The sequence below is a fragment of the Photinus pyralis genome, unplaced genomic scaffold (assembly GCF_008802855.1).
Source record: "Photinus pyralis isolate 1611_PpyrPB1 unplaced genomic scaffold, Ppyr1.3 Ppyr1.4_LG1, whole genome shotgun sequence".
Classification (NCBI taxonomy): Eukaryota; Metazoa; Arthropoda; class Insecta; order Coleoptera; family Lampyridae; genus Photinus; species Photinus pyralis.
The window spans coordinates 56,484,105-56,503,167 of NW_022170249.1; the positions used below are offsets into that span (position 1 = coordinate 56,484,105).

At 37.4% G+C, this 19,063-nt stretch overlaps 1 protein-coding gene across 2 annotated transcripts; it reads right to left on the reverse strand.

Annotated features, from left to right (window-relative positions):
- Nucleotides 1-12,448: 12,448 nt before the first annotated feature.
- On the reverse strand, nucleotides 12,449-17,803 carry LOC116158696 (polyribonucleotide nucleotidyltransferase 1, mitochondrial). 2 transcript variants are annotated; one of them, XM_031471523.1, is made up of 7 exons: nucleotides 17,610-17,803; nucleotides 16,462-17,550; nucleotides 15,205-15,398; nucleotides 14,996-15,159; nucleotides 13,097-13,284; nucleotides 12,923-13,046; nucleotides 12,449-12,870 (listed from the first exon to the last, which is right to left on the reverse strand). In XM_031471523.1, the coding sequence occupies exons 1-7, from the start codon at nucleotides 17,723-17,725 to the stop codon at nucleotides 12,511-12,513; spliced, it is 2,235 nt and encodes a 744-aa protein (XP_031327383.1). In that variant the 5' UTR covers nucleotides 17,726-17,803; the 3' UTR covers nucleotides 12,449-12,510. The 2 variants fall into 2 exon arrangements, with proteins under 2 accessions (XP_031327383.1, XP_031327384.1); XM_031471524.1 differs by having other exon boundaries at nucleotides 17,606-17,803.
- Nucleotides 17,804-19,063: the final 1,260 nt, after the last annotated feature.

Consider the following 19,063-nt stretch of genomic DNA (forward strand, 5'->3'; position numbering starts at 1 on the left):
GTAAACTCAGTCGCACCTGATAAAAACATATTTATAAGACTTACACTTTAAAAGTTTCCACCCCATCGGTTTGTTACACGGAAAGACAACCAATTGTACCTTTATGGAAATAGGCGGATTAGGTCATTTTCAAAAACTTTACAAAGCCAAAAAATATCACAGTTACCTTTGCCTTGAACTGAACAAACAGGTGTCATATTTGGCTAAGATGAAGATTACATGGGCAAACGTATCGTCTCGTTAAAATAAACATGTTTTCCACGTGTTCAATTAAAATGGAAAAACAGTTTTTTTTTATTTGACTCGACTGGATCTTAAGTGGGTACGTTTGGACATTGGTCCACCCACCAAAAGTGCCATAGTCGAACTTTCGTCAGATAGATGTAACAGTTACTTATACATTATAAAAGGTTGGAGACCTTCGCTCGCTTTCCTAGCACAATTAATTTTACCCACCACTAGTCCCCAAGGTCTTGCGTTAGCATACCATCGATGCCATATAGGCATTATACAGATGCATCAATACCGTTACCTTACAGAAGTTTGGCCTATCTCTTTTTAAAAAAAATCAAAATCAAAACTTGACTCTTTGCTTTGACTGCATTCGAAAATTCCAACATTGAATAATTTAATAATTATTCATTTTTGATCGCCCACTGTACCTACAACTAGGTATAATACTTGAATCTATTTTTGAATCTTCTTGCTGGCTGTCTATACGTTCTCGTTTTCTGCAACAGACCCTAAAGTTGCATTAAGTATTAGCTAACCACTTGTGCGTGAGTGACGTTTGTTATGGTATCCTCCAGTGGTTTGTACCCATGCAGGTTCATAGCAATTTCAGTGTGGATGACTCTGGAGCAACATCAAGTAGTTCTTCGGATTAAAAATTTATAAATGTATAATACTTCCAATATAGATTCATTTTTGATCAACGTCCACTGAAATTGGATCAACATCAAAACCATAAAAATCATATTTAGATCAATTTTAAAGTGGTAATCAATTTAAATAATGTAACTACCCCTTACACTTATCTCCTTATATTTTCTTCTGCTAACTGCAATAGGTACAACAGTAGGAAAGAAGTTGAAACGAGTGACATGAATTGCAATCCAAAATCAACCGCATCAGTGACTCTTCATTTCTAATGTACCACAAAAGCTAAAATTGACTGCAAAATTTAGTAATTTTTATATGATTTGAGCATTTTATGTACAAAACAAAATTCAAAACATTTCTGATTACTTTGTTACTCATTGTCACATTTTTTCTTTCGCTCATTGTAATTTACACCTACTTATAGCATTTCAGTTAATCATCTTCAATAATTAACCCTTAATTCTTCTCTCTTTTTACTTTCATACTTTCACCCGCCTCTTCAATTAATTTATCAAATTGTTCTCAAATTGTAAAATTTTAATATACAGTTGAAATCGGGAGTCTGTGGCCCTGCGCCATTAATTTTTGAATCAATTTCGGACAAGTTTTTGTCGATTTCGCACACTTGATAGATGTTACAATGTAACGTATGTCTGAAATTGATTCACAAATCAATGACGCAGGGCCACGATCCTTAAACAACCCAAATTTACTCGGTAAAATACAAACCTCTTGTGCAATTACATATAAGTGACAAATAAACCTTCTGAGAGACGCCTAATTTTATGCAACCAAAATAACATGCGCACGCATTTTGTACTGTCATTCTTGATTTTAATAAAAACGACAGTTTTACGTTATGATGGAGAGATATTACATTCGCCCTCTATTTCCCTTATGTTTCTCATGGGATTTTCTTCCACAAAAATTAAAACATATAGTTTCATATTCGCATTTAAATAACCAGTAATGTTAAAGTGATCAACACACAAAATAAGTCTCTTGCGCTCCTTACACTATTACCGGCACTATGCCAATTGATACATCGCACACGAACGAAAATAAAAATACGGAAGCCAAAGCAACAATATTCAAATTAATTAATGTGGCAGCCAGATCTTTGTTTGAAGAAGTTATTTTGGTTGCATAAAATTACGCGTCCTTCAGAAGAGTTTTTGTCATTTAAAACTAGACATAGAAAATCCCTCTCTCTCTACTTTTAAAGGAATATCACTGTAGATGGTGATTTAACAAAATGTTTAGTATTGAATGTACAGGAATCAAATTTGCTAATAATGTATAATTATTAGCGAATATACTAAACCGTCAAATGTCGTTAGCTGAGTTCGACTCCGATCTTAACCCTATTATTTTCGAAATAGACCTGGTACAAAGCAACAATCTCACAAAATACACGCGATCGTACAAAGGTACAAACACGCAGATTGGAATACATTTCGCAAGACATTCTACACTAACTTAACAATGAACAACATTAATACAATAGCGAACAACTAAACGAAGAAACGGTTAAATTAACAAACGGAACTAAAAACAAGTTAAAAAGTAATCGTAAACGATTTACATAAAACGCATTTCCATTCATTTCACATTTGTAAGATGCAACTTCTGTTAAAATCGTAAAAATCCGGCCACAAATATGAAAGATAGCGTTGCACATGGGCAATCCATTTTTGACGTGCTACTTCAAGTTCAGTTTATGAAGAGAATTTCATTTCAATGCTTTTCTAAATAGGAAAGTTGTAACTGCGCATGCGCAAACCTAAATTTTGAAACTAATGTTAGATTTTCCTTTGTTCCAAGCTCCTAAATATCAAATTTCACTTAAATGCTTCCATAAATAAAAAAAGTTGACACTGCGCATGCGCGAAACCAAATTTTGAAACTGGCGTTTGATTTTCCTTTATTCCAAGTGCCTAGGTATCAATTTTCATTCAAATACTTTTATAAGTAAAAAAGTTTGCAATTCGGTTTATAAATGGTCGAGATGCGAAAAGGGCACTGTGAATTTTGAATCGATTCGACTCAACTTTTGGTATTGCGTATTATATGGCTAAAGCTATGCCCATATTGAATTTCATGCAATTCAGTTAATAACTAACGGAGATGTAAAAGCGATCGGACATTTCTAAACAAAGTTATCGTTCACACGGACAGATACAGGGACAGATAGACAAAGGAACAGACGCACAGACCAACAGACAGACGACAGACAGCAATACAAAATTATAAACGATCTCTAGGATCGTTAATAAACGGCAAAAGTGTAAAATTATGGAACATGTAAAAAACGGTTTTTTGTTTTTTTTTACAATAACTTTTTTTGTAAGCGGTACAGAAAAAATTCCTTCCTTGGTGCAAGACTCGACACCATAACGAACCAGCGAAAAAAGTAGAACAATAGCTCTTAAGATAAAGAACTAGTAGCGTCGCAAAACAAGAGGACGGACGGACAAAGTGGCCACAATAGCGCATTTTTTTTTATTTTTGTGGAAATGCGCTAAAAATAGTAACAAACTCGGTAACAAACGTCGAAAAATCATTAAATGAAAAGTATACAAGGATACTCTACCACATGACGTACCTACTAAAAAATATAAAAATACAATCGGAAAAAGGATGGCAACGTACACTCGACCCCCACATCAAAAATTAAAATAGAACTACAACAGACGCAATCAAACGAAAATTTGGTCTAAAACCTCGCCAACATATTAAAATAAACCACGAACGGTGCTCTCTGGAAATTGAGTGAAATCCTTAAGTCGCCATCAAAATTTATTTTATTGTTCAAACAAAATGTACCCTTTTACAATAAATTATTAACCTTGGTACATAAATAAAGTTAGAAGCCGTGTAAAAACCTAAATTAACATAAAATAAAATTAAAGCAAGTAGCTATTGAAGTAAATTCTTAACCTAAACGAACTCAAGCTCAGCAACAAAAGAAAATAATTAATGCTCACGTTCATAAATTAGGACCTTGCTCTAATTGTAACGGAAATGCTCCAGACATGACGTCGCCTTTGGCGCTCTGGAATTTTCTACGCGCGCGATTATTCGAGAATGTACTAGACTTACATTGCTTGCGTGTATAAATGGTTGCGGACCGAACATCGCGGCAGTTTACTATCGAACGAGATCGAGCGAAGTGTGTGATAAATAATGGATATAAATTGTACGGTTTTTATAGTGTCTTAGTTTTGTTTAATAAATATTGATATAAATCGAACCCGAAATTTATAAATCACGTTACATTGGTGTCAGGAGTGGAATTAATTAAATTAATTAAAAGTAAGTTTAAATTAAGTGCTTGTGCTAGTGTATGCCTGTAACAAGATCTGCTGCCGCTAAAATGGAAGAAACGATGCTCAATTTGCTCCAGCAAATCCAAAATGGCCAACAGGTGTTGCAACAAGAAATAAAAAGCAACCAAGAGAAGTTGGAAGAAAATTCTAGAAATTTTGAAGAGAAGTTCGAGAAAATGGAAGAAAATTCTAGAAAGATTAATGAAGAAAATTCTAGAAATATTCAAGAGAAGTTCGAGAAGTTGGAAGAAAATTCTAGAAATTTTGAAGAAAAGTTCGAGAAAATGGAAGAAAATTCTAGAAAGTTTAATGAAGAAAATTCTAGAAATATTCAAGAGAAGTTCGAGAAGATGGAGGAAAATTCTAGAAGATTATTGAAGAAGTCTCTAAATCAATTGAAGAAAAAGTTGAAGATAGAATTACGGAAGTTTCCAAAACATTTAAAGCAACATTCGTTGAGATTGAGCACAAGTATGAAGAGCTGCGCGAGCAATTCTTGCGACTGACTACGAAAGAGCGTACTAGTAGTGCTCCAGAAACAAATACTAGAGTAGAAGGCGACGTTCAGCAAGCCCGAGTAAAGCCACCTACTTTTGATGGTAAGATTCCTTGGACCACGTACGTTCGACAGTTTGAAGCAGCGGCTGCGGCAAATAAATGGACTCTTCAAGACAAAACTACAGCCCTGATTCTTGCTCTGAGAGGAGATGCTCTGGATGTGTTGCGGACCATCCCCGAGGATCAACAGAACTTCCAACAAATAGTAGCGCGACTCGAAATGCGATATGGCGATAAACACCTTCAGCAAGTTTACTATGCCCAAGTCAAGAACCGAATGCAGAAACCTGGAGAAAGTTTGCAGGAACTTGAAGCGGACATCGCTAGACTGATTCGATTGGCATACCCTACGGCACCGGAGAGCTTTCTTGATCAACTGGCTGTACAAACATTTATCGATGCCGTTCGTGATGGAGATGCCCAGCAGGCTTTGAGACTAGCTAGGCACGACAAAATTGAGAACCATCGAAGAGGAAGGTGGCTCTGAAAGTTTTGAAGAAAAGGTCAGTAAAGTAGTGGAAGAAAAGGTCAGTAAAGTAGTGGAAGAAAAGATCAATAAAGCAATACAGTCACTGGCAAAGAAACGTGAACCACGGCGAGATTGGACACGTTCGCCGCAACTGCCAAAAACCATTGCAGCAGCCGGAAAACTAAGAAAGGTCGACAGGAAGGGGCTATCGTCGACCTGCAGAAACAAAGCCCCGGTCTTCACTGTAAACATTACGTCGTCTGGAAAAGTTCACAATAATGCAGACGCTTTGTCAAGAAGACCGTGCAAGGACAACTGCACACATTGTTCTAAAATAGAAGACAAGATTGGTCATCTGCGACGAACAACTGTAGAGAGTGAGGAATGGAAGCCAAGCGAAATCAAAACGGCCCAAGAAAACGACCCAAGTATAAAAACTGTTCTGAATTGGATGCGCCACGGACAAAGACCAGACTGGCAAGACATTAGTGCCACAAGTCCTGAAGTAAAGAGTTATTGGGGCCAATGGAATAGCCTGACTCTGAAAGACAACCTGTTGTATAGGACCCTTGAAAGTGAAGATGGCACCGAATCGACGCTGCAATTAGTAGTACCTAGAAGCAAAGTGTCGGAAGTATTGCGAAAATTGCATGACGGCGCTTCCGGAGGACACTTTGGTATTACGAAAACGTTGCTAAAGGGTACGTGAGCGATTCTATTGGGTCAACCGTAAAGAAGATGTCCGGCGATGGTGTCAAAAATGTGAGTTATGTGCTACTGGAAACGGACCAGTTTCCAAGAAGAAGGCACCCATGAGGCAGTATAACGTTGGTAGTCCGATGGAACGAGTTGCTATCGATATCGCAGGACCGTTTCCCGAGACAGATGGCGGAAATAAATATATCCTAGTCGCTATGGATTATTTCACAAAGTGGACTGAAGCTTACGCTATTCCAAACCAAGAGGCAGCAACAGTTGCAGAAGTGTTGGTAAAGGAGTTCTTTACACGTTTTGGTGTTCCTATAGAAATCCATTCAGACCAAGGAAGGAACTTTGAATCGGCTTTGTTCCAAGATGTTTGTCGATTGGTAGGAGCCAATAAAACAAGAACAACACCTTTGCATCCTCAGTCAGATGGAATGGTGGAGAGAATGAATCGAACGATGGGTAAATATCTTTCAAAAGTCGTAGCAGAACATCAGAAAAATTGGGACCAGTACCTCCACCTGTTCCTTATGGCATATCGATCAGCCGTCAACGAGACCACGGGTCAGACTCCTGCCTGCCTTATGTTGGGGCGTGAACTACGCCTTCCATGTGACCTCGAGTTTGGGCGCAAACCCCATGAAGAATATGTCGCAGCTGAAAATTATGTTGACCAACTAAAGGCGAAGATGAACGACATTCACGACTTGGCTAGAAGTCATATTCAGATTGCCAGCGATCGCATGAAAAATCAATACAACCTCCGCTCGGCCAATGAAACTTTTGAAGCTGGAGATCTGGTATGGCTGCACAATCCACAGAGACGAAGAGGTCTTTCTCCCAAGCTACAAAGACAATGGGAAGGTCCGTATGAGGTGATCAAGAAAATAAATGACGTGATATATCGTATCAGAATGAACCACCGGAAACCGAAAGTTGTCCACATTAATCGACTCGCACGATATGCCGGATCCAACAACAACGAAGAAGTTAGAGGTATTCGAGAAGAGGAACGCAGCTTTGGGATCGAGCCAAACTTTAACGATTTTATGTCAAATTACGCCCAGCGGAAGAAAGTTCGATTTGGCGTTACTCAGGAAATTTGTCAAAATATTTTTGAGCTTCCGGTTAACGTTTCCATCGCCCATTGTGTCGCCGAAGACCTTCGCATGAGTAGAGGTATAGCTTCCGTATTCCGGAAAAGATTTGGAAGAATAGACGAGTTGTTAAAGCAAAGACCACGAGTGGGTAAAGTACTGCGCTTGGAAGATAGTCAACGCTCTTTGTTCTACTTGGTTTCAAAGAAAACGTCAGAAGGCAAACCCACCTAGGAAAACCTCTGGTCTGCTTTAAAAAGCTTAAAGAAACTCATGGCATACTATGACATAAATAGCTTGGCGATCCCGTAGATTGGATGTGGTTTAGATGGGTTGGACTGGAAAACAGTGCGAACCATGATCGAAGTGATTTTTAGAAACACTAGGGTTCGAATTACAGTATGCTGCTTCAACCCACAGGGGACGACCCTCCGCAAAACTGTGGACTGTTACTTTTTCAAGAAAGGTGTTTGTCGAGCAGGCTCTGACTGCAGATTCCGACACGAGGCATTAAAAAGTAATACTAACGCAGTTTCTGAACGAGACGTCCAGAATTAAGAAGGGGGCAGTGTAACGGAAATGCTCCAGACATGACGTCGCCTTTGGCGCTCTGGAATTTTCTACGCGCGCGATTATTCGAGAATGTACTAGACTTACATTGCTTGCGTGTATAAATGGTTGCGGACCGAACATCGCGGCAGTTTACTATCGAACGAGATCGAGCGCGGAAATATAAATTGCGAAGTGTGTGATAAATAGGTAATGGATATAAATTGTACGGTTTTTATAGTGTCTTAGTTTTGTTTAATAAATATTGATATAAATCGAACCCGAAATTTATAAATCACATTACAATATGTTACACTATTAAATGATGCAAAAAAAAACAAAAACAAAATGCAATATGTAGGTAACTATATTTTTTTAATGAAAAAAACTCGACTGTGGCTAACCTTGCAGTTGCTCTCAACGTCTGTCGTTTCAATTAATTTTTGAGGCTGAAGTGAAGTTCTGACGAATTATCAAGATGCTGACTTCTAATGGCTTTAGGGTGAAGACGGAGCGGATACGTATTTAATTTCGTATTCCTTTCAGGGTTTCAAAATCCACTAAAAAACTAAAATGTTTTGACTTAGATAATTATGTATTTTTGCTTACGGTACTAAAGACCTTTTTTTCCAAATCAATCAAACTTTCAATCGGTATGAATTCAATTTTTGTAACGTAACCAAGGCGTACGATTACAAATGCATGTCCGATTTTGATAATAAATTTTGGTAGAAATAATATTTTAAACATTTGAATTCAGCCAGCCTGATATCTAACAGTGAGCATCATAACGTTACAACAACACTGTGTGATAATCCACCCTTATGGTTAGGCAACACACCTTTACCTCTGAAACAAAAAAATATGATATGCTGGCTCTGTATAACTATATAATATGTGTATAACCAATCGATTGTTTTGCGCAGATGCTTAATACTAGGGGATTTTCGCAACGAAGGTAGAGGAAAAATTAAGGTATCGGAAGAAAGAGGACGGCGACGAGGTCGACGGAAAGCATCACGCGTTCCCGGTTTTTTTTCTTGATTATTTTGGTTGTGATGTTTTGAAGATGTAATTACAGGCAGTAACCATTTTATTATTTCTTGTACTAACTATTAAATTATCATTGAATTTCTTGCGACAATTTGATATTATTTACATTTTGCTGATTTTGCATAAACTGCGATATCTAAATATAGCGTACTCCATGCTTTTGTTTTTAAGTACCGTTATCTGAATCGTGTTTGTTATACTGTACAGGTGATTATGCAATATTTATATATTAAGTATTTGTTTCTGCATTCACGAGGAGTTGATTATCAGTGCGATGTTACTCTATTCGATTGAATATTCTGTGAGGAAGGTACCTAATACAGTTTGATTGGTGGCTGTATCTGTTACTTTCTTATTCGTGGCGCGCCACAGTTCTTGTGCATTAGCTATACGAATGGGGGCTCTCTTATTTTATGTTTCGATGTTTGTGTGTGTGAGTGGTTCATTCTGTCTCCGTGGAGTGGGTACCTAATACAGTTCGATCTTTCGAATCTGTTGCCTTCTCGTCTCGTGCGGATTGCAGTTCTTGGCATCTTAGCACTGCAAGATATTTAGGGGCTCTCTCATTAACATTTCCTCTATTTAAACTATGTTCTGCTTGAACGATAATCCATTTTCACATGAATACTTGCTATGGGCATTCACACATGTACTTTTCGTGTTAAATTAATTTATGTTAACTGAAGTCTGGAGTAGAGCCACACCATTTACATGTTTCCTATGTACATTCAATTTATTATTTTTTTTTAAATTTGATTAAAGGCATCGACAGCTAAGGTCATTAGCCTATTATATATCTAACCTACGCAAAACTTATAGTTTTCCGAATACATCCGTTTCCTTTAAAAAAGCTATTAATTTTCTGATATTTCCAGCTGTTCGGGTCATTTCTAGTGGGTTCGCAGGTAACTCAAAACGTGTCCTACTGATCGCCAACTGGGGACACACATGTAAAATGTGTTCGACAGTGATCTGTTCCCCACAGTAAAGACATAGGAGGCTCACCACGTAGTAGGAATGTGTGAGTGAGATCACTGTGGCCTATCCGCACACGATGTATTTTTACCCGTTCCCATCGAGTTAACTCTAGAGACTGTTTCCATCTTTTCAGGTCACCCTACTGCCGCTCTTAGAACCATTTTTAAATCTACATGTCTTAACTCGCTGACATCTATGCGATCTCCTCCTGCAGCTTGTTTAGCTGCTGCATCGGCCGATTCGCAAATACGATTCTCTTATCCATCTCACTAAGGTCCTTATATAGGGCCTTTACGGGTTGAGTTATATCTCAATTGATCGTACATGTATTTTGATGGGGTTTTGTACTGAATTGATTTATCAGGTTTTACACTGCATTTATAATGTCTTGTGTATTTTGTGTGTATGTATTGCATTTAATTTGATTATCTGATTTTTATCATACAATTTGAGATGTTTTATTTACGTGTATTTTCTCTTGCGTTTTATTGCTGTAGGTGATTTATTTCATGTACTTGTGTGGCCTATGCTGCGGTTTTTGTCCCGTAGAAGGTTTCTCTGGTATACCCTTGTGGTGTGCGTAATATATTTATTTAGTCCTGTCATTTCTTACACACAAAAGTTCTGCCTTTTATTTAATTCCCTTCCCGATTATGTCTCACGTCCCAACACATACAAGAACCGATTACGCAAAGTAGGAGTTCATTCGTGCCACCCATAGTGCCCCTAAGTGCCGCGAAACGTCCATTTGTTTCAACTTGACTGGTCAACATTTTCAGTGTCGGCTTGATAGACCCCTAGGACCATTACAACTGTAATGGCAATCTTGGACATAGAAAAGGCTTTCGATCCTGTATGGATAGACGGGTTATCATACAAGCCCTCAAAAATATAACTTCGACAACATGATGCAAACAAGGATATCAAATGGCGCATGTGCAATGTATCGTCCGTTTTACGGCCATACGGAACTATGAATGCTCCTTCTCTTAATCTTTTACGGCACGGCACTACGTTGCCGCATATGAAACCTCATTACGCGAACTCTAAATCTGCCTTGGTAACACTATTTGCGGACGATACAGGAATTTATGCTCATCATGCGTACTACGCAGACGTAGCGTGCGCAAACAAATACAAATCTATGAATATGCATACCAAATCCTACGATGCGTGGATGACCAAAATAAATACGGAAAAAACCTAAAACAGACTTTTTACGAAGAAATTTACGCATAAAATTCATACGAAGCTGAAGATGAACAACCACGCTATAGAACCAAACAAACCCGTCATATACCTTGGTATAGCAATGGATCATCGGCCATCTCACCTGAAGCCATTGAACTCTGTAACTGGAACGGCATCGCCCGTAATCAGCCATTGCCAGGGGCCGTGGCGAATTTTTGTGAGAGAGAGAGATGGGTAGAGGTAGGTATCCCTTACCTTGTTTAACTCATGTGGGCTTATGGGATGGTTTATACTACGTCTTACATTTTGCTTATTTTTGTCTAAATTAAGTTATTAAGAGATTTGCAAGAATGGTCATGAATTGTGTTGCATATACGTGCAATCATTTTTATAATAAAAATTCAAATATTCAATTTCGTGGGTACATTTTGATAACATTTTTCAACCTCGACGCGCGCATTTAATATTTTTGCGCATGACGGCATTTGCACCGCTCAGATTTCTTTACTAAAGTACCTCATACTCATTTATACTGTCCTTATGAAAGGTAATTCTTATTTCGCACTCTTTAATACTAATTCAATAGGGCATTCCACTCTCTAGGGAGCATCATATGAAGAAAAGCGTTAGCGCCGCCAAAACCTATAAAGCCGTTTTGACTTACTAATTTGAATATGAAGTTCCTTATTATTTAATTTTTCACTCAACGTTAGTATTGATAATGCGCACTAATGGGGCGAAAAATACCTTTAACGATTGATTTTTTTATTTACTACCGATTCCTTGGGCCTTCGTTCCATAAGACATTCGTGTCAATTCGTTTCCATCTAATGGCAATGCGGTGACCACTGCGACTAAATTGAATTTTTGCTCTTAGAGTAACCATAATTCTTACTCATTTTATTCTTAAAAAAATGCTTTTTTAAATTTACGTTTACTTCGACGCCAATTGTAATATATTAGGTACCTACCTCCTTGCTAATATATTATGTAAAGGGTACGTTACAAACGAACACAACGAATGTTTCTAACTTTATTTTACGTTAATAAGCAAATGGAATGCGTTGAGCCACCATGAATGACATTATTGACATTATACTTTTGTAACTTCAAGATTCAAGAATCAAGTATGTGAGTGTGTGAGTGAGAAATGGCGCAGTTTACCACATTATTAAGTATATATTTTAAGATATTCCATTAACAAATAGATATTGGCACTTGTAAAAGCATCGACAAGCGTTTATCTTTATCTTTCTAAGGCCCCAACCTCCCAGTTTATTTACTTATCTGTATTTTTACCCAAATACGTGTTATCGATCCTGCATATGTAATACAAAACAACGTGCCAGACAAGGATGAGAATACCTACGTTATGCTGGTTGCCTAAAATCATTGCGGCACGCGATTTTGGCGCTCGATGCCGTTCCAGTTACAGAGTATACCTATAGTTCAATGCCTGAAGCATATCAAGGAAAGAGTTCGTAAAACTTATGGAGTCAACACCCTTACCCCATATTGATGAAAAATTCAGTAATGACTGTGCAGCTAATGTGCTACATTTTTAAATTAACTTTTGAGTAACGAATGCTTTAAAATGGTAAATAAAAAACTAGAATTAGGTAACTGTTATACAGCCATAAACAAAAACTTTATATTTAGGAATAATTACAAAAAACTTAGGCTACTAATTTAATTAATGTTATCTCGCAGACGCCTGCAGAACTTTTCTGGATAACCGCATTAATCCCGACACCGGATCTCTTCCAAAGTACTTCACCTGCATCTGTTGACCGACTTCAACACCTAAAGCTGACGGATGCATTATTTTCTTCTGGTCTAGTTGTGAATTATGAAGCAGTGCAGGTGGCATGTCAGGATATAATGTAACCATGACTCCAATATCCCTTACTTCCACTACAGTGGCAGTATAAATTCCGCCGAATTCTAGTTCGGGAATACGTTCAGTGTTGAGCAGCTGCGTGATGGTTTCTTGGGCTTCGTCCATCGCCTGTTGATTGGGTGCGAATATTGAAAATGACGAGTCGTCTATTGGAGATATCTAATGAACAAATTTAATGTACACTGTGCTGAGATCAAAGGTTAACCCTTACATGGGCGCCAGTCTTGTAAAGTATTTTTTTCAAATTAATTCCCCCAATGCCGAATAACCTTGATCTTTTATGGGGTTCTACTTCTAATTTGTCGACGACTGGCCAATTTTCCTTTTTCACAATGCTACGGTTTTTTTAAATGATAGGGTCTCGCGTGAATAGTAATGTTCTTACCGTGGTTTAGACATACAGTGCTGCATAATATCTAGTATTTTTGATTTGGCTTCCGTAGCTTTAACAACAGCTTCCATTATTATTTTAAGAGGTAAACCTGGCAATTTTATGTCGGCTTGTAAAGCAGTGATACCTTTTTTTGTTCCGGCTAGTTTAAAATCCATATCTCCCATATAATCTTCTATTCCCTGCAATATTTTTGTTTATTATTTACACAAAAATGTCCAAAAAGCCGCTGCGGCGGGGCTTTTATTTGGGCAGCCTTAGAGTCGGAAAACCAATTAGAAGTAACGAGGTATCGCCGCCATTGCTTTCACTCATGAAATAGGCGTTTTAAGCGGGCTTAGTATAGAGAGAGGGGATGCGAAGTGCACGAAATCAAGAGAGTCCCATTTGGGCATCCGAAGAGTCGAGAGCTTTGCGTTGGTCAGTACGGCGTTTTTCATATAGCGGCTTTTAGAACCTAAGATAAAAATTTGGCGTTCGGAATGACCGAACTTAGAAGACAAAGTTACTAGTTCAAAGAGACGTTTAGTGTCAATAATATCCAGTAATTATCATTTTTCCCAGTGGAAAAGTGGCGTGAAAGTTCCCATTTTGGAATATAAGAAAAAGTACATGTTATGTTACATGTGCTACCCTTAGGAGAATTACGCGGTTACCGCATTACGTCAAGCAATATTTTCAAATTACTGCGTTGAAGGTTAAAAGCTCGCAGTGGTAATTCAGTTAGATAAAGACACTATCAGTAAACGACGTGCTATTCAGCAAATTCCACAAACATTTTGCGGCGCTCTACGCAGTGCCACACATTAGAAAGAAAGATACTCCCGTGTAAAGTGAAATTGCGATATAGAAAACTGTTAGCAGTCAGAAAATATTTGCGTTCATTTTTGTGCCGCTAAAGTTAAAATTAATCAAGGTGAAAAGTTTACTAAAGGGATTTAACGAGGGATTTACCACATATTAAACCTAAAATTCAAGAACGAACCCTTAAAAACGAGTTTGTGCAAGTGCTCGTTTCTTTTGCCAACTCAAAATTTGTACTGATCAACAACCAAAATCTGCAATTCAATCGATCATCATCAGAAACATTGCAGTCCAAGAGCTGTTGTTGGAGGTTGGAGGCATTCATTTCATCAGATTTAATAATGCATCCTGTTAACCACCCCAATGTGTTGAGTGAACCCGGTTAGCTGTAAGAACTCCAGGTGTTCCACATACAGGAGAGAAATTCGTCCAGAAGATTCGTTATAAAATTGTAGGATTTTTGTAATTTGAAATCGATAGCTTTACTATCCATTGGATAAAGAAAATTCGGACCTGTTACTATTATCATTTAAAATGTAAGTGAGAGATCAGAAAGTTGTTGAAAATTCTGTAAATTATTGTTGTATCCATTTGTATTAGGTATTATTAAGAAAATCCCTGAATTTGTGACCAGGCTTTTCAGACTTTAACTTTATGGAACCCAAGTAAGACAGGTTAAGTAAAAATAGAACCGATTGAGCTAGTCGCCTGCATAATTAACGTTATTTCTATATTGTTTATGATACAATTTTCTGGTTGCCATTTTCACCTTGAGAAAAAGAAAGGTAATTTGTCATCAATAAATTGCAGCAGAGCCTTAATATAAAGCTCCAGATGTAAGACGGCCGGATAGACGAACACAATAGCGAACTCTTTTTATTTTTGTGAAAATGCGCTAAAAAAAGGAGAACTATCAGTTAACTAACTGAAGTATATAAACTGGCAATTGTACAACCAGTCCTATGTCCTTGAAATTTCAAGCTAAACCTTGAACCAAACCAAAAACTGTTTACATTTTAGTTTACGCTATAAAGCGATGTGTGGGACACTGCCATGAAGATTATCTCTGAAATAATTGCAAATATTTACCAAAATGTCAGTTAACAACTTATAATCATCAATATGTTTCGTGTCATTTTCATTACACCTAGTGACCAGACCAATCGCCACTCCAGCAGCAGGTGCAGTTACCGGAACACCCGCATCCATCAATGCCAAACTACCTCCGCACACTGAGGCCATGGAACTTGACCCTATAAATCGCAGTATAAAAATGGACAGGTTTGATGAGATTATACCGTTAGACTCTAGCACTTCCGAAGTCAGTCTAATAGTGAATGGAAAATCGTGTGGCACAGTAGGATAAAGGCCCTTTTCGGCGAGAGCGCCGTGACCCATCTCTCTTCGGCCCAAGGGTCCAATTTTTCCCGTTTCCTTCGTAGCAAATGGTGGAAATTCATAATGAAGGAAAAAATTCTTCTCTTTCAACCCGCTGAAATTACAAGTGTCACTATTGAACAAGCAAATGACTTTGAAGTTGGCACACCAATGTTGAAAATTGAGAAATCTATTTGTACTAAAAATAGTTCTACAGTTGAGGAGGTGACACCCAAAAGCCGATAAATCCATTTTAAAGTTAAAACGAGTTTGATACGGTTTCTTACTAATTTTATACTGCTCTATCGATGTATCAAGTTTATTTCGAGCAAAAAGTGACATTTACCATACCAAATCCTATACAAAGTTGGCTGTTTCAAGCAAAAGCCGATAAATCCCAACAGAGCCTTTTTTTGTACAAAACCCGATAAATCCTTAGTAAAGGTTTCATGTGCATACCACGTGCTAGACACAATAATGGTGCCAGCATTGATAATCATAATAATTAATAATAATAATTGATAAAATAATAATAATTAATAAACAAAATTGATAATAATAATAATTGATAATTGATAATAATAAAATTAATAATATAAATAAATTAATAAATTTGTAATCGGCTGTTTTTTAATTTTTTTTACGAATAAAGTCGTTTATTCTTACAAACACTGTAGTATTGCTTAAACAATACCACATTTCGTGCAAAAACCGATAAATCCGATAGTTTTCTTTAATTTAACACTGAAAGGCATTACATACATCCATGAAATTTTTGAATCACTATCTAGGTCCAGAAGAACAAAGATCTATGAAAAGAAACCAAGTATGTCTTTACGCGATTCTGTATGGGAAGTTTTTGCCGTTTTTCTTCGAATCGTATAAATTGGATTTATCGGCTTTTGCAAGTCACCTCCTCAGTTATAGACAATTTGTTGTAAAAACTTCGCATATTTGCTGCAACACCCACTGATTTTTTTAATACTCTAATTTTTGTTGCTACTTCCATTTGGTTTCGGTCATTAAACTAGAAAAAACTAAATTTCCATTCTGCATGGACAACAAATAGGCAAGTATGTAAGGCCAGATCAACAAGAACTATTACAAAATTTCACAATTTTAAATAATGATGAACCTCAAAACCTCACAAATCTTTACAACCAACGGGGATCACCAACCTTGTCAATATCGATAACGGGTCCAACTTCAATGCACTTTCATGCGAGTCCAACGTAACAGTACAAAACACTTGCGTTTGCCCTCTTTGGAACACGGCACTCCCATGGAGCGGTTTGTATAAATCAACCTCACAGGAAATATTACGTAAGTCATCAAAATCACGACCATCACAACGCCTTTCATCTTCAAAAATTGAATCACGAAAAACCCGTCGTGTGATCTTACCAAAACAGTCTACTACTAAATTATAATCGAGAGTGGGAAAATCGAGACGTATTTTATCAGCGACATCATTGCGCAGGTAATTAATCTCGTTGTCTCTACTTAATTTGTCTAGAGAATGATTTTTAAAAATATCCTTCAGCCTCATTTGACTCAAAGATTCGATCGCAACCTTAACTTCTTCCGAGAGCTCCTGCTGTTTTTCAAATGTTCGTTTAGTTTTTCCACTACTCTTCTGCAATTTTTCAATACCGTTTACGACAAATTGTGCCTCCTTAACTCCGGTTTTAATAGCCTTTAAAAACTCTGGTTGCAACATATTGTCGGCATTGGCTTCTATCATGACTACTAAATTCTGTTTGGTAGCGGAAACAACCAAATTTAACAACGAACATTCTAACTCACGCCTTGTAGGATTTATAATGTACTCATTGTCAATACAACCAACACGCACCGCCCCGACGGGCCCATTCCAAGGTATGTCGCTTAAACTCAAAGCAGCAGATGCGGCATTAATCGAGACAATATCCGGATTGTTAATGCTATCAACGGCGAGCATGTTACAGACTATTTGCGTTTCGTAACAGAAATTTTCAGGAAATAGCGGCCGCAAACTGCGATCTATTAAGCGAGATGTTAAAATTTCACGCTCAGAGGGACCTAACTCTCGTCTTAAAAAATTCGTAGGAATGCGACCTGCAGCCGCTGATTTCTGTCGGTAATCGACAATTAGAGGAGTAAAACCACCAGAAGTCGGTTTGGATTTAGAAACAGCGGTTACCATCACAGACGTGTCTCCTATTGTTCCCACAGCACATCCATCGGCCAATTTCGCTAACTTTCCCGTCGATAATGCTAATTTCCGGCTGTAATTTTAATGTGTTACAAATATACAATCATCTTTAGCATAAATACACCTACCTACCCATTTGAAAATGCTACTTCCATTTCATTTGCTAATGCACTATCACTATATGATTTACAAAATTTATGTCTAATTTTAAAATTTGTACACTTTCTTACAAAACGTGCAGAATGCATAATTTAACTTCTTTAAATACAATAACTAAATCCAAATATTACATTTAAATTTTAAGGTTATTTAGGTTATGTTTAGCATTTAATTCAGGCTGCATTCAAGTACCGATATCAAACTGTGCATCCGGTCCCGACGTTTGCAAATAATGTACAATATGCGTTTGTATCTTTTTGCTTTTTGGCGTTTAACCGAATAGTAAGTAAATCCTTGTGCATCTTGGCCAGCTACGCTTTTCGAGGACCGACATTTTGAGCTTTACCGTAACATTAGAGAGTTTGCGACAACTAAAGTTTGCTTAGGTACCGTATTTGATGACGTCAATGTAGCGTTAGCGGAAGAGTGCGACAACTCTCTATTTACTTTTGCAACAGTTACGTTTCCGGATGTTCTCCCGAAATGTTTTTCGTAGAATAAACCGCTACTTTAATTTGTGCTTAATTGTCTTTTTCCGCTAGGAAATTGCCGGTTGGACTCTAATTCTGTTTTAGCCTCCTACGAGACGAGACGAGGTCAGTCGCCACCATCTTATCGTGGCTGGACCGTGAACGCATGGAACTGCCGTGTCTCCAACTGATACTGAAGCTGAACAGCTGAGGCATCCGACGCAATGGCGCTTGATTGTGCTAAAACGCATTGTCCTCGAACGCACCACTGACCTCTGTTTAAAATGGACACTCATATATGGGATGCGCAGTGAATTTTTAGACGAATTGAAACGTCCTCAACGTTTTCGTGAGTCTGCGCTGTAGCGATTCCAATTATGTCATGGAAAACCAATTTACATTTTATGAAATTTCAATGCACGTATAGGGTATGACAGCTAACAAAACAACAATCACTTTAGTACTCGTTTATGTTTACTGCGCATGACGCCTAATACGTTGCGCGAGGTCGTAACATTTTCGGTATTGGTCATCCATTTTTTATTTAGATCAGTGGAGCGCACCCATGGTCAAAACGCCCCACTCTTTGATTTCAAATTTGAGCGGAATTCGATTAGTTTTTGTCAGATCTGGGTAAAATACTTTTCAAAGTAGGTATATTTAAAATAAAAAATTCAAATAAGAAATGCTAATTTATTTTAAATATAAGATATTTAATACTATTTATATTTAAAATACCTAATAGAAAATAGATATTTCAACTAAGTATTTCAAATATGTACTACCATGTACCTGTTACATTGAGGGCTATTATTATAATATTCATAAAGCAAGAACATATTAAAAAATCGTTTCTCATGATTTATCCATTTGCTTTAAGTAAAAGCAGTTTTTCAAGATGTACGTCTGTTAAACGTCTTCTCTTTGGTCGCGTAATCATTCATGCATAGGAAAACA